The 16222-nt window shown below is 37.6% G+C and overlaps 1 protein-coding gene across 2 annotated transcripts in view; it reads right to left on the bottom strand.

The window, feature by feature from the left end:
- The window catches only part of LOC133596884 (plectin-like), a 227388-nt gene extending 211716 nt beyond the window's left edge, over nucleotides 1–15672 (bottom strand). The window contains exons 1-2 of one of the 2 annotated variants that reach the window (XM_061949798.2): nucleotides 15328–15672; nucleotides 811–1041 (exon numbers count right to left, since the gene is read on the bottom strand). In XM_061949798.2, the coding sequence (XP_061805782.1) occupies nucleotides 811–1000 (190 nt within the window). In that variant the 5' untranslated portion in view covers nucleotides 1001–1041; nucleotides 15328–15672. The remainder of the gene's footprint in view (nucleotides 1–810; nucleotides 1042–15327) is intronic. The other variant, XM_061949815.2, reaches the window with a different exon arrangement.
- Nucleotides 15673–16222: the final 550 nt, after the last annotated feature.

The raw sequence follows: 16222 nt of genomic DNA, 5'->3' as shown, positions 1-16222 counted from the left end.
CTTTGATCCTCGAAAACCTTGCTACCAAAACGGAATGTAAACAAAACGCACGCCATTGTCTGAAGCGTTGTCAGCATGTCTGCAAAGTGATTTTTATATATATTGCAGATATACCAGCGGACAGAAAGTGCAACAACTGCAACATTGCAAAGAAAGTGTGACTGCATGCTGGCTGCAGCTGGCCTCTTTCGTCAGGGACATCGAGGGACACAAGTAGAGTCTTTAAACACGAGTATATTCTATAATAACGCCAGAACCATGTTGCACTCATTCGGTTCAAACGTTTCAGCCTCTTCTTCGTGCTCGCTTCTATAAGCAGCAGTTCATCCTCCGTATATTTAGTTTCAAAAAGATAAGGTTTTGAATCCTCATTTGTCAAAAAATAGTCATCTTCATTGTCTATTACAAAGTCTGCCATGATTAGAAAACACACTCGCGTTTGATACCGGGAGTAGGAACACATTTGTTGCAAGAAGTCAGAAGTGTGCTGTTAAGGAAACGTAAATAAATGCACCAAAGAATTAATTCCGGCTGTGCATAAAATGACCAAAATACATCCATATTGTTATGATCGTGTGTGTTATTACATTATATACAGATTTGCAGTGTGTATATAAAACATTGAAGGAGGGTTTTGAGGTTGTTTTAGAGGGATTTCAAGGCTACAACTGTTAGCTGCATCTTGCAAGCATTTTTTATCATCTTTTAAAGTCCTAAAAAAAAAAAAGTGTGTTCATTTCTCTCATAATGATTGGGAACGATAGGCAAAATTCCAAAAGAAAGTGCCGTTCCCCTTTAAAGTGATCTTACCTGCGATGCGGATTACAGCCCTTTCAGCTGGATCTAGGACTTCACCCGAGGCTGACTTGGAGAGTTTGGCTCGTTGGTGTTTGGGCAGATTCCAGGGGAGTGTGTCACCAGTACCAGGGACACTGCTCACCTCTCCAATGCTGTCCTTCGATGGGATTCGATGTCTCCGGCTGTCCCTCCAGGTGGCCATCTTTCATCCACAGGAACGATCAAAGAAGCAAGTTGACACTGCTGCATAAAACAGAACAGACAGGAACCACAGACACGTTAAAGTCCAAAAGAGCACAGTCATGTAATTTCTAAATGGTCAGTAAAAATGCTACAATATCACTGTCCCAAAATGTTTTCTTATTTAAATTCCAGATGCAAGAGTTATTTCAGCAACAATATTGAAATAATTGAAATGGAGAAACAACATAATTAGTCTATTACTCAGTAAAGGCAAAAGTGTCCAACACAGTTGTTTGTATTTTTAAAATATGACATCTGTTAAATTTTGCACAGTTACCTAGTCTTGACTGCTTTGTTAAACATTTGCTAGGTAGTAGCAGGTGTTAATAAAATAAATCATTAACACCAATGCAAAACATCACAGCTGCCCATGGCTGATGGTCATACTCAATCTATTGTCCATTCTATCCTGTTTTTAATATTACAGCTGACAGTGCCACTGGGTGTGTTGACCGCCACTGTCGTTGTTTCAATGTTTCACTGTTATTGTCACAGCTGGCTTCACATCATTTTTAGGATTGTGTACATTTAAAACTGTGTGAAATCCATGTCAGATATCTACATCAGAATCAGACTCAAGAGGCGAAAATATTGTATTAATCCCCGGGGAGAAATTCATATAAATTCACATATAAATGTGGCAGAAATGTAATTTTAGAGCGAGCTGGAAAATGTGCCAGGTCAAACTCGTTATTGATTCACAGTAGCAGGTACTTTAAGCATTGATTTTAAACAAATCCACAAGGAAATCAATAAGTTATCAACTTTATATGTATTATGTTACAATAGGGTTGCCCGATATAAACAATATACAAACAAATATGAAAATGTGGCCGATGATAGAGCTTTTAATACTATCATCATATTGTGATATTGCATGTTGATGACACATTCCAGCTGTATCCCGCAAATTTGACAATAACAAAGCCAAAAAACTGTCCTCAACTGTAAATATTAAGAATAATAATAATCAATAAGCATTTTCACTAGCGGCTAATATCCCTTCACAGTGTGAAGCAACTTCTAAGTCATTAATCCTATCGTGGCAAATCAACAAATATCATCACCGGAGGACAAGCAGTAGCTAAGCATGCTACACTACACACCGTAGGAGGATACAATAAGACATGCTAACCGCTAAGTCATACTTGCCAACCCTCCCGGATTTTCCGGGAGACTCCCGAAATTCAGCGCCTCTTCCGAAAACCTCCCGGGACAAATTTTCTCCCGAAAATCTCCCGAAATTCAGGCGGAGCTGGAGGCCACGCCCCCTCCAGCTCCATGCGGACCTGAGTCCGCTTTCCCACAATATAAAGAACATCTACAATAAAGCAGTCCGTCTGCCGTAAACAGCAATGTTGTGACACTCTTAAACAGGAAAATACTGCCATCTAGTGCATTTGATGAAAGCACTTTTGTGCGTGCCACACAGCAATGCATAAACCGAGAGGGTGTTCAGCATGGTTAGAAAGATAGTGACAGAGAATAGAAAAAGGATGGACAATTCAACCCTTAACTCAACAATGAGTAGATGAGTGTTATGTGTGTGTATATGTGTAAATAAATGAACACTGAAATTCAAGTATTTATTTTATTTATTTATTTATTTATATATATATATATATATATATATATATATATATATATATAGCTAGAATTCACTGAAAGTCAATTATTTCTTATATATATATATCCACCCATCCATTTTCTACCGCTTATTCCCTTCGGGGTCGCGGGGAGATATATATATATAAATGATAAATGATAAATGGGTTGTACTTGTATAGCGCTTTTCTACCTTCAAGGTACTCAAAGCGCTTTGACACTACTTCCACATTTACCCATTCACACACACATTCACACACTGATGGAGGGAGCTGCCATGCAAGGCGCTAACCAGCACCCATCAGGAGCAAGGGTGAAGTGTCTTGCTCAGGACACAACGGACATGACGAGGTTGGTACTAGGTGGGGATTGAACCAGGGACCCTCGGGTCACGCACGGCCATTCTTCCACTGCGCCACGCCGTCCCTATATATATATATATATATATATATATATATATATATATATATATATATATATATATATATATATATATTTATATATATATATATATATATATATCACGGCCATTCTTCCACTGCGCCACGCCGTCCCTATATATATATATATATATATATATATGAAATACTTGACTTGGTGAATTCTAGCTGAATATATACTCCTCCCCTCTTAACCACTCAAGGTTGGCAAGTATGCCCAGTAGCTCCCGAAAATATTAGAAAAAATAAATTCATAATTACATCGGTGCCCTTTTCTCACGCAGAGTTACCCACTGGGTATCAACAGGCACGCATTTTTACTCCGGAACACTACTGCACGCCTCGCCGTTCTCTAGGCACTTACGCTGGAAATGCTCCTGCACGGATGAACCAACAACAAACGCAACAACGAGTTGCACAGCAAAGCAAACCGTCGAGTTGCGGAGACACATTTAGCATTAACAACACTACCCTTCTTTTCGATTGCCATCGTTTGCCCGCGCTGTTAAGCTGGTTGCTAACAGGCCCACCACCGACGCAAAGGTCCGATGAACAGCTCTAAAAACGGGGGTGCCCAAAATACAGACGACTGTAGTGACATCAACCATGCAATGATGGACCTCGTATACATCCACCTCTCAAAGACACGCCAAAGTAACGGATGTATTAACGTTTTAGTTGGCCAAAGACATACAGTATGTTCTATATATCCTGTATCTGTATTTGTATCTGCCTTGCGTGCATAATCTTCTTTTTGTACTTGTTTGCACTTTATTAACGCACTCTGCAGTGGCATATTTATTTTAGTTAGCCGTTTTGTCTTTTGTACGTTTTATTTTATTATTAATGAATTAGTAAAATAATTTCATTTTGAAACGAAAGCCAAGCTGTTTGTTTAAAACAGAAAGTACAATAAAGTATGTTTGAATTAAAAGTAAATAATCGTGACTAATAATCGTGATTTCAATATTTATGAAAATAATGATGATTCATATTTTAGTCATAATCGTGCAGCCCTACAGCCATTAACCTGACTCTCTCTTGCCAGATCCTTGTAGTTCGCTGAGCTCCACACAAGGATCTGGGACTTCTTAATAAGAGATGTATTTCAGAAGGCGGGGCCTTGTAAAAAATAATTGCATGTGATTGGATAAACCACTTGTCCGTTATCTTGAATGATGTGCTACTTCAACCACTCACATCGAAATCAACCCGCTGATGAGAGCGACGCTGGGAAATCCAAAACAGAACAGCCGACATATTGGATAACGACAGAGCGAAAAGTTAGATAATTTTACTGAAACAACACAGCAATGTCAGTAGACAATCGATGTTGTTTTTGCTAAGAAAATATGTCAGCACACGACCTATCGCTGTGTGCCGCCTTTGTTGTTTGAATCAAACAGTCACTTCGGCGCTACGTCACATCTATGAATTCCCCCCTGCCGATCCTGATTGGTTCATTATTTTTTGCTATCTTGAAGGAGTTTGCATTGCTTTCGAGCCCAGATCCTTGTGTGGAGCTCATCAAACTACAAGGATCTGGCGAGAGTCAGGTTAACAGTCATGGCACTAGCAAAAATTATTCAATAGGGGTGATTGCAAAAACACCCCTTATTGCTCTGCTAATATTTACATATAGTAAAGGATAATACAGCTCAATGCAACAACCAATAAAATATGCAAAAAAAAGGTTACGACGGTGCGTATACAGTCGTGGTCAAAAGTTTACATGCACTTCTAAAGAACATAATGTCATGGCTGTCTTGAGTTTCCAATAATTTCTACAACTCTTATTTTTTTGTGATAAACAAGTATGTGCTCCAATCACTCTGTCACAAAAAACATTCATGAAGTTTGGTTCTGTTATGAATTTGATATGAGTGTACTGAAAACGTGACTAAATCTGCTGCGTCAAAAGTATACATACAGCAATGTTAATATTTGGTTGCATGTCCCTCTGGCAAGTTTCACTGCAATAAGGCGCTTTTGGTAGCCATCCACAAGCTTCTGGCAAGCTTCTGGTTGAATGTTTGACCACTCCTCTTGACAAAATTAGTGCAGTTCAGCTAAATTTGTTGGTGTTCTGACATGGACTTGTTTCTTCAGCATTGTCCACATGTTCTCAAAGTCAGGACTTTGGGAAGGCCAATCTAAAACTTTAATTCTAGCCTGATGTAGCCATTCCTTTATCACTTTTGACGTGTATTTGGGGTCATTGTCCTGTTGGAATACCCAATTGCGCCCAATACCCAACCTCTGGGCTAATGTTGTCCTGAAGAATTTGGAGGTAATCCTCCTTTTTCATTGTTTCATTTACTCTCTGTAAAGCACCAGTTCCATTGGCAGCAAAACAGGCCCAGAGCATAATACTACTACCACCATGCTTAACGGTAGGCATGATGTTCCTGGGATTAAAGGCCTTAATGTGTCACTTCGGGAGCAAGGGCTTCCTTCTTGCATGGTAGCCTCTCAATCCATGGCGATGCAAAACACGCTTGACTGTGGACACTGACACCTGTGTTCCAGCAGCTTTCAATTAATTGCAGACCTGCTTTTTGGTGGTTCTCGGTTGACTCTTGATCATCCTGACCAGTTTTCTCTCAGCAGCAGGTGATAGGTTGTGTTTTCTTCCTGATCGTGGCAGTGACAAAACGGTGCCATGCACTTTATACTTACAAACTATTGTCTGCGCAGTTGCTCCTGTGACCTTAAGCTGCTTTGAAATGGCTCCAAGTGACTTTCCTGACTTGTTCAAGCCAATGATTAGTTTTTTCAGATCTGTGCTGAGTTCCTTTGACTTTCCCATTGTCGTGTTTGTAACTGAGTCTAATGACGGCATCACATAAGCCCTATTTAAATGGAATCAGAGAAGTCACTCACATGAAGTTAAGAGGCCATGCCATGAAGCTGATTTGATTTGATTGTAACTTTTCTACATCACCAAAATGTATAATGTATGTTGCTGTATGTATACTTTTGACCCAGCAGATTTGGTCACATTTTCAGGAGACCCATAATAAATTCATAAAATAACCAAACTTCATGAATGTTTTTTGTGACCAACAAGTATGTGTTCCAATCACTCTATCCCCAAAACATAAGAGTTGTAGAAATGATTGGAAACTCAAGACAGCCATGACACTATGTCCTTCACAAGTGTATGTAAACTTTTGACCACGACTGTATATTTAAGTGATAATCCAACTCTCTGCATAACACAGAGTGATATTATTGCAATGAGACACTTGTGATTTAGGGCTATATAAATAAACATTGATTGATTGATTGATTGATTGAAGGCTGCAGCACAAAAAAACATTTAAGATTATCCACCAGTGGTGCTATTGCTGTAACAGCATTTTACTAGAATTGTTTGGGCTCGTTGAGGGAGAAGGGTACACCAATTTATGACATAATTTAGCACTGCTGCCCCACAGCAAGAAGGACCGGAGTGGATTCTCGATTTGATTTTCATCTTAGAACATTCTCTGTTAAGCTTGCATATTTCTGGTACGAGTACTGTAGTGTGAATCAATTTGGTTTGATTTTTACATTCATACTGCAGCTTCAAAAGTCAATTATTCCTTGTGATGCAGCCAGAAGTGAAATTAAAAGCTTGACTCTCTTTTACACTGATAACAATGACACACACTGTCAGGACTACTATCTGTAAGTGAACGTCTAAAACATGTTGGCTGTAAGGAGCGTCATTTAATGTTTGTTTAGTGTTATGTTTAGGCTGTTTGTTTTGTTTGTATTTTGCCATTATTTCTGTTTCCGTTTCCTCTTTTTCAGATCACCTTTGTGCTGACATAGAGGCAGAGCCAGATTACACATGTTGTTCTTCAGGCAATTAGTCCTTTGTAAACCAGGTTGCTGCGCTATCAGGACATGGATTCATGTTCTCCGCACTAGGCTCGCTGTAATAGTTTTCTATCTTTCGCCACTAACCTTTAGACCAGGTTTTGCTGTTGGTACTACTGTTTTGTCTCCTTGTATTCTGGCATTGTGCCACAAGCATAGTATGACGTTTTGGTAACCTTATTTTGTGTATTCTTTGTGAATTCATTGGCTGATACTTTACTTTTGCTTAACTCAGGGGTGTCCAAAGTACGGCCCGCGGGCCAAATGCGGCCCACCATAGTCTTCAAATTGGCCCGCGAGACGTCATGAGTTTAATAAGGAATCTAATATTCATTTTAAAAGCATAACATTTTAAATGTTGCTATTCTGACACAATCTAGTGGACAACATGAGTTTTTCCTGGTTGGAATGTGCAGCATCTATTTGTATGACCGAATGCAAACAACCTTCCCTAATCATGATGCAAAAAAAGAATATCCAAAAAAAATCCAACCGACACAAAATGTAAACAGACATGGTCACTGAACTTTGTGGGTATTATAAAAAACGTCCACGCACCATAAAAAAAAAAATCTAAATTACACCCATTTAAATCCATTACAAAGCATGATGGGAAAATGCTTAACACTCTCCACACTTATCCATTTTTGGTGCATTTAAGCTGCTTAATCATTCTGATTGATTTAAAAACTTTAAGAAAGTTGTCACAGAAGTAAACAGGGTAAAAGTCAAACTTTTGCATACTCTTAATATCCATCCATCCATCCATTTTCTACCGCCACCTCATCGCAGGGCACTCTCTCTTAATATCCATTCATATTAATATATTGTGTGTGTGTGTGTATATATATATATATATATATATATATATATATATATATATATATATATATATATATATATATATATATATGTGTATATATACATATATATATATATATATATACACATATATGTGTATATATATATATATATATACACACACATATATGTGTGTATATATATATATATATATATATATATATATATATACACACACACACATATATGTGTGTATATATATATATATATATATATATATATATATATATATATATATATATATATATATATATATATATATATATATACACACACACACACACACACATATATGTGTATATATATATATATATATATATATATATATATATATATATATATATATAAATAAATAAATAAATAAATGATAAATGGGTTGTACTTGTATAGCACTTTTCTACCTTCAAGGTACTCAAAGCGCTTTGACACTACTTCCACATTTACCCATTCACACACACATTCACACACTGATGGAGGGAGCTGCCATGCAAGGCGCTAACCAGCACCCATCAGGAGCAAGGGTGAAGTGTCTTGCTCAGGACACAACGGTCATCACGAGGTTGGAACTAGGTGGGGATTGAACCAGGGACCCTCGGGCCGCGCACAGCCATTCTTCCACTGTGCCACGCATACATATATATATATATATATATAACTTTACATGCAGTCGGCTTTCGGCCCTCAACAACATTTTTTTTAGCCCAATGCGGCCCCCAAGTCAAAATGTTTGGACACTCCTGGCTTAACTCATCACTTCCCTTCAAGGAAAAACACTTTTTCGCCACCTCATTACAGGGCCAAATAGACAGACATCATTCACTGGGGCCAATTTAAAGACCGAAAAATGATTGCCGATATTATTACTTAAAGCCAACTTTGTTCCACTGTTGGCCAAAATGCAGGGAGACTTTGAACGATGATCTTTACTTAAATTATCTACGCTGGCCGGTGTCAACTATATTAAAATTGGTACCGCTACCAAAATATTGGTATCGGGACAATGCATACCACTTTTTCTCCCTCAGTCCTTCTTTCGTAAATTGGACTTTATTTGGAATAAGAGGACTCACAGGTTATGTAGACAGTGTTTGCAAAGACCCAAGTCGTCGGGAGGATTAGCACTTTGAACTTTAGATTTTATTACTGGGCCACCAACATTAGAATTCTTAAATATTTTCTATTATATGAAACGGGGCTTAGGCTAAATCATTATTTGTTTAAGGAGTTATCCGGCTTAGTGTAGACATGGCCTTAATGATGACAAGAGGATTCACTACAGAGCCAGAACACTGGCAGTAAGATTTGGAATTGAAAAAAAAAATTGACATTTTAGAAAAAGTTGTATTGGCACCGAAACAAGTTTTGGCAACAAATAAATACAAACATTGAAAAAATACAATATTTTTGATGGATGAAGAAAAGCGCGACTTTAAAATGGAAGTGTAGCTGTATTTATTCAGTCACACAGATGACGGCCCCCATACAGCACTGCTCTCATGTGCTCTCTATTACAGCGGCAGTGTGGAAAATATTTTCACATGTTTCAAGTTCCAGGCACTACATGTAGTCCAGATTTGATACATTTTTATTAGTTACACTTGTTAAACAATTAATTAAAACAACCAAAATATTTGCAGTCCAAGTGTGATTCCTGATTTTGCAAAGTTTTTGGGCAAATGTCACCAAGGTGTCACCAGTGACAAGACTCAGCTATAAAAATAAGGTTATAGAAACAGGGACTATGATTGTCTTCATAAGCACTGCTGAGGTACCCTAAACAGGCAGGTGAGCAGCCTTTAAGAAAAAAAAAGAGGAGAATTGTGGAAAAAAAGGGGTACATTTCTATAAGCACGTAGTGCTGCCATGCCAACCCCGAAAGACAATTTTAAAAATCAAGACTACATTTCCTGCAATTGGGTGCATTTCTACACTACTGTATATTTTAACTTTGATTTATTCTCATCTACCAAACTCTTTTGGATGTATTTTTGACACTTACATATCACATGTAAGTGTCAAAACAATTCTACCACAGAATTGTTTTTATTTTTTTAGAAGATAATTTACTAACATTATTATTATTGAAAATGTAATGCAAAACTAGGATAGGCAAATATAAGTTTTGGCTTCAGCCTATTCCTTTTTCGGTCATGCTTTTTCTTTTCTTTTATTTTCCTTTTGTGTGTAAATGTGTATGATTGTTAAATATGTATAGTATGTACTCTTAAACTGGTCACACAAAATGGTTAATGGTTGATGGTTGATTATATGACGAAATAAACGTATTTAATTCATTCATTCAAAATTATATAACGTGCATGCAAATAACTTAGAAAAGGTTTCCCATTTGGCAACTCTATCCCATAGCCACGCCCCCTCGGGTAAGACTGTATACTTCCATTGTTGTGACCTATGTTTACAATCAGTCAGGTTAAAAATATACCTTCTCGCCGGCTACTAATAAATACACTAGAACTACAATTGGTTCGGAACTAATGTGTTTTGATTAAAATCATCCAAATATGATTAGCAGCAAAGTGGACAGCCGTCAACGTTGTGGATCGTAGAGCAAACGGCAGCGACAACAAGTAAGCCAGCTGGATGGTTAGCTAACTGTTGAGCTTGTTTTAGTATTCCTGATCGTCTCCCGTCCTGCAAGTCAGTGCGGGCGTTTAGGCAAGTGGAACAGCGATTACCTGTGGCTGAGGCAAGTGTTCAACAAATGTTGTTTAGATCAGGGGTGTCAAACCCTTTTAGATCGGGGGCCACATGGAGAAAAATCTACTCCCAAGTAGGCCGGACTGGTAAAATCACGGCACGATAACTTCAAAATAAAGACAACTTCAGATTGTTTTCTTTGTTTAAAAATAGAACAAGCACGTTCTGAAATTGTACTTTTACACTTACATGTTGCAGTTAATAGTATTCTATCTTTATTTGTCGTTATTTATATTTTTTGTATAAATTATGTGATAATCTTCATTAGTCAACTCATTGGTGTTCATTTTCAATCTATCAAGATAAAACAATTACATCAAAATCATGTAGTTTGATGATTTTACTTGACTGATGTACTAAACATCATGTGGTTTATTTTGTACATATGTAGCATCATCTACAAAGATACAAAGAATTGCTATTGCGACACTCAGTGGACACATTTAGAACAGCTGTTTCTTTCATTCAAAAATTTCAGGTTCATTTTTATACTTAGCAAACTCACCCCGCGGGCCGGATAAAACCTGTTCGCGGGCCTGATCCGGCCCCCGGGCCGTACGTTTGACATTCCTGGTTTAGATTGTATTTTTATTGATATATTTCATAAAAAAAAACAAAAAACATAAGTGATATTTTGACACGAAAATGACATGACAAAATTATCATTTTGACAGCAAAAACGTGGAAACATTTCACATGCCTGCCTAAAGCAGGGGTGCCCAAACTTATTCTACCAAGGGCCAAATTCAGAAAAATCGAAGGCCGCGTGGTGCCACTACATTTTGTACAAGGGGGTCGTATTATGATCTTTTTTCTACATCTAAAACATTTCCTTGTGGTCTACCTAACATGTGATGGTGGTTCATTGCTCACATTTTGCATATACTGTATTATGTTTTATAGACCGTTGTTTTCTGGCATCTCTTCAGGATGTGCTGTTTTGTAGCCGGCCTTAATTATGTGCCTCCACTTTGACAGCGTCTTCTCCCCGCCATCTTTGTTGTAGTTTTTAGCGCTTTTACATCAAGTCTACTGATCGATGTAAGTTCCATCTATCTGTACTTTGTATAAGAAATGGCAACCGTGACATGTACGAGCCAGTCTGCCCCACCACAAGGGCACATGCAGAAATGTCTTCGGGTAAAACTTTACCATGTATGAATAATCCGCAGATGTCAAGATTAGGAAAAATGTCACTAAAAGGGCAAATTCCAAACGGATCGTTTAAGGGAGGATGAAAGAAGGCAAGATTGTTTTATAAATACCTCTGCAACGTTTGATTTCAAATTTTAGGGACTTTTGCAGATCACAAATGCACAACAGCAGGTACCAAGTTGGTTTTGCACAATTAAAGATGCTAAAAGCAATCTAAAGTAGGTCAATATATGTGAAGCTACCTGAACAAAAATCCACTTGTTTGCTTTGTATTATGGGTGACAAGGGGAATTAGTGTAATATCTAATAACATATAATCTCATTTAAAATAAATGTACTTTATTTTTACAATCTATTTTTACAAATTACAAAGGACTTATAGTTAGTATTATTTGCAGATGATACAACTGCATTTTGTTCAGGAGCGAACACACAGAAGATAATACAAATAATAACAGAAGAAATGAACAAATTAAAAAGATGGTTTGACAAAAACAGACTATCTTTGAATCTCAGTAAGACTAAAATAATGCTATTTGGTGACAGTAGAAGAGAAAGTCAAACACAAACACAGATAGATGGAGTAAATATTGAAAGGGTAAAAGAAAACCCATTTTTGGGTGTAATAATAGATGATAAAATGTATTGGAAATCTCATGTAAAAAATATACAACATAAAGGAGCAAGAAACACGTCAATAATGTTTAAAGCAAAACATGTTCTAGACCAAAAATCACTTCATATTCTTTACTGCTTACTAGTGTTACCATATCTGAGTTATTATGTAGAAATATGGGGAAACAACTAAAAATGTGCACTTCATTCACTAACAGTGTTACAAAAAAGATCAATTAGAATAATACATAATGTTGGATATAGAGAACACACAAACCCTTTACTTATTAAATCACAATTATTGAAATTAAACGATTTGGTGCATTTGCAAACAGCTAAAAGTATGTACAAAGCAAACTATAACCTGCTACCCAAGAATGTACAACAATTCTTCTCAACAAAAGAGGAGAAATATAACCTTAGAGGAAAATAGAATTTAAAACATTTGTATGCTCGTACAACACTTAATAGCTTTAGTATATCAGTATGTAGAATTAAATTATGGAATGGATTAACCAAATAAATCAAACACAGCACCAATATGATTCAGTTTAAGAGACTGTTCAAACTACAAGTGTTCACAGAGTACACAGAACAAGAATTATGATGAACATCTTGAACCCTTTTTTTTTTTCCTTTTTTTATTGAGACAAATATTATTTATGTATTTAATATCGGTTTGCTTACTATAGTATAATATTTATTGTTATTTATTTGTTCACTGTCTTGTACAGAGAACAAGGAAATTGGATAAAATTGCAATGGTATGAAAAGGGGTAGGATTAAATAAGCTCTGCTTCTTTCTACTCCTTTTCGGATGTGCTGTAAGGAAACAACTGGAATTGTGTGATGCATTATATTGTATCGTATGCATGTTCGAAATAAACTGAAACTGAACTGAATTACGAAGGACTTAAAGTTAGTATTATTTGCAGATGATACAACTGCATTTTATCAAGACAGAACACACAGAAGGTAGTACAAATAATAACAGAAGAAATTAACAAATTAAAAAGACGGTTTGACAAAAACACACTATCTTTGAATCTCAGTAAGACTAAAATAATGCCCTTTGGTAACAGTAGAAGAGAAAGTCAAACACAAATACAGATAGATGGAGTAAATATTAAAAGGGTAAAAGAAAACACATTTGGGGTAATAATGGATGATAAAATGAATTGGAAATCTCCTGTAAAAAATATACAACATATAGTAGCAAGAAGCACGTCAATAATTCATCCATCTATCCATTTTCTACCGCTTGTCCCTTTTGGGGTCGCGGGGGGTGCTGGAGCCTATCTCAGCTGCATTCGGGCGGAAGGTGGGGTACACCCTGGACAAGTCGCCAATAATGAATAAAGCAAAACATGTTCCATGACCATAAATCCCTTCATATTCTTTACTGCTCACTAGTATTACCATATCTGAGTTTTTATGTAGAAAAATGGGAAAACAACTACAAATGTGCACTTCATTCACTATGGTACGCTATGGTATGAAAAGGGGTAGGGATAAATAAGCTCTGCTTTTTCCTACTCCTTTTCGGCCATGCTGTAAGGAAACAACTGGAATTGTGTGATGCATTACATTGTATCGTATGCATGTTCGAAATAAACTGAAACTGAACTGAACTGAACTGAATCTGTCGAGAGCCAATAAACAATAAGCGGCGGGCTAAAAATGGCCCCTGGGCCCCACTTTGGACACCAATGTCCTAAAGCAAGGACCATAACCCATTCGCATTGTTTTAGTGATACATACATAAAACATAACCAATACACACAATGTATCATCTCATTAAATTGACTAGTTAAAGTATTGTTGATGTACATCAAATGTAAATGTGATGTCCCCTAAGGCAGTGTTTTTCAACCTTTTTTGAGCCAAGGCACATTTTTTGCGTTGAATAAATCCGAAGGCACACCACCAGCAGACGTCATTAAAAAACAAAACTCGGTTGACAGTAAAAAGTCGTTGTCACAATTGTTGGATATGACTTTAAACCATAACCAAGCATGCATCACTATAGCTCTTGTCTCAAAGTAGGTGTACTGTCACCACCTGTCACATCACGCCCTGACTTATTTGGAGTTTATTGCTGTTTTCCTGTGTGTATTGTTGTAGTTTTTGTCTTGCGCTCCTATTTTAATGGCTTTTTCTCTTTTTTTGGTATTTTCCTGTAGCAGTTTCGTGTTTTACCTTTCGGTTATATTGCCCGCATCTACTTTGTTTTAACAATCAAGAAGATGTTGGTTGTTTTTATCCTTCATTGTGGGGACATTGTTGATTGTCAAGTCATGTTCGGATGTACTTTGTGGACGCCGTCTTTGCGCCACAGTAAGTCTTTGCTGTCGTCCAGCATTCTGTTTTTGTTTACTTTGCAGCCAGTTCAGTTTTAGTTTTGTTCTGCATAGCCATCCCTAAGCTTCAATACCTTTTCTTAGGGGCACTAACCTTTTTGTTTATTTTTGGTTTAAGCATTAGACACCCGAATGTAGCTGAGATAGGCTCCAGCGCCCCCCGCGACCCCGAAGGGAATAAGCGGTAGAAAATGGATGGATGGATGGCATTAGATACCATTTTACCTGCACTCTGCCTCCCGCTGTTCCCGACATCTACAAAGCATTTAGCTACCGGCTACCACCTACTGATATGGAAGAGTATTACACGGTTACTCTGCCGAGCTCTAGACAGCACCGACACTCAACAACAACACATCATTAGCAGACTATAATTACTGGTTTGCAAAAAAGATTTTTAACCCAAATAGGTGAAATTAGATAATCTCCCACGGCACACCAGACTGTATCTCACGGCACGCTAGTGTGCCGCGGCACAGTGGTTGAAAAACACTGCCCTAAGGGAGACACATAGAGGTTGTTGTTTTTTTTACTTTGACATTTACCACAATCATACACCTGCAGCATTCTAACACAACAACAAAATATCATATTGTATGACGTGGCTCAATAAAGCGAGTTGCACCCACTGCATCATAGTCCACAGATAACATGCACCGGCTTACCTTGTTACCTTGCGGTGTTGCTTAGTCAGCAACTACTGCCACAGATGCTCCCCTGCATGGATGACAATTGTCTTGGAACGGAACGATCTGGAGGTTATTAGCGACAGGTCGCCAAAAAGCTTTACAGAATGTGTGCCAATAACGTCACACTGACCACTCCTTCATATGCTGACATATCAGGACGCTGACTAGAGGACAGTCCGACTTGGTGCTCCCCGCGGCTCTTCCTCATCGCACAATATCGTCCTGCCGCGGGAATAAACATTCCAGGATTAGTGTTCGGGCATGTCTCGGGTTAAAACTGGCACCGACAAAAAACGGTCCTATGCTCCTTCTCGTCTTTCTTCGGTGAGGTGTGTGTGTAAAGGAAGAGGACTTGCCTGATCAAGCACTGGACTGATCAAGTCCAGTGACTTATAACTCCGCTTGGCTCGGTGCTCGATTGGTTTACCTGGTGAGGTCGGCAACGCGCGGCTTTCGAGCTACAAGCGGCTCTTTAGCGCCGCCCTAGTGGCTCCCTGGAGCTTTTTCAAAAATGTATGGAAATGGAAAAAGATGAGGAAAAAATATTTATTTTTGTTTTTATATGGTTTCTGTAGTTGGACAAACATGACACAAACCTTCCTAGTTGTTAGAAATCCCACTGTTTACATTAAACATTAGGGATGTCCGATAATGGCTTTTTGCCGATATCCGATATTCCGATATTGTCCAATTCTTTAATTACCGATACCGATATCAACCGATACTGATGTATACAGTCGTGGAATTAACACATTATTATGCCTAATTTGGACAACCAGGTATGGTGAGGATAAGGTCCTTTTTAAAAATATGAATACAATAAAATAAGATAAATAAATTAAAAACATTTTCTTGAATAAAAAAGAAAGTA

Source organism: Nerophis lumbriciformis, linkage group LG04 (assembly GCF_033978685.3).
Source record: "Nerophis lumbriciformis linkage group LG04, RoL_Nlum_v2.1, whole genome shotgun sequence".
NCBI classification, from domain to species: domain Eukaryota; kingdom Metazoa; phylum Chordata; class Actinopteri; order Syngnathiformes; family Syngnathidae; genus Nerophis; species Nerophis lumbriciformis.
The sequence above is the reverse complement of the archived record's forward strand: the minus strand, read 5'-3'. Positions and strand labels throughout refer to the sequence as shown.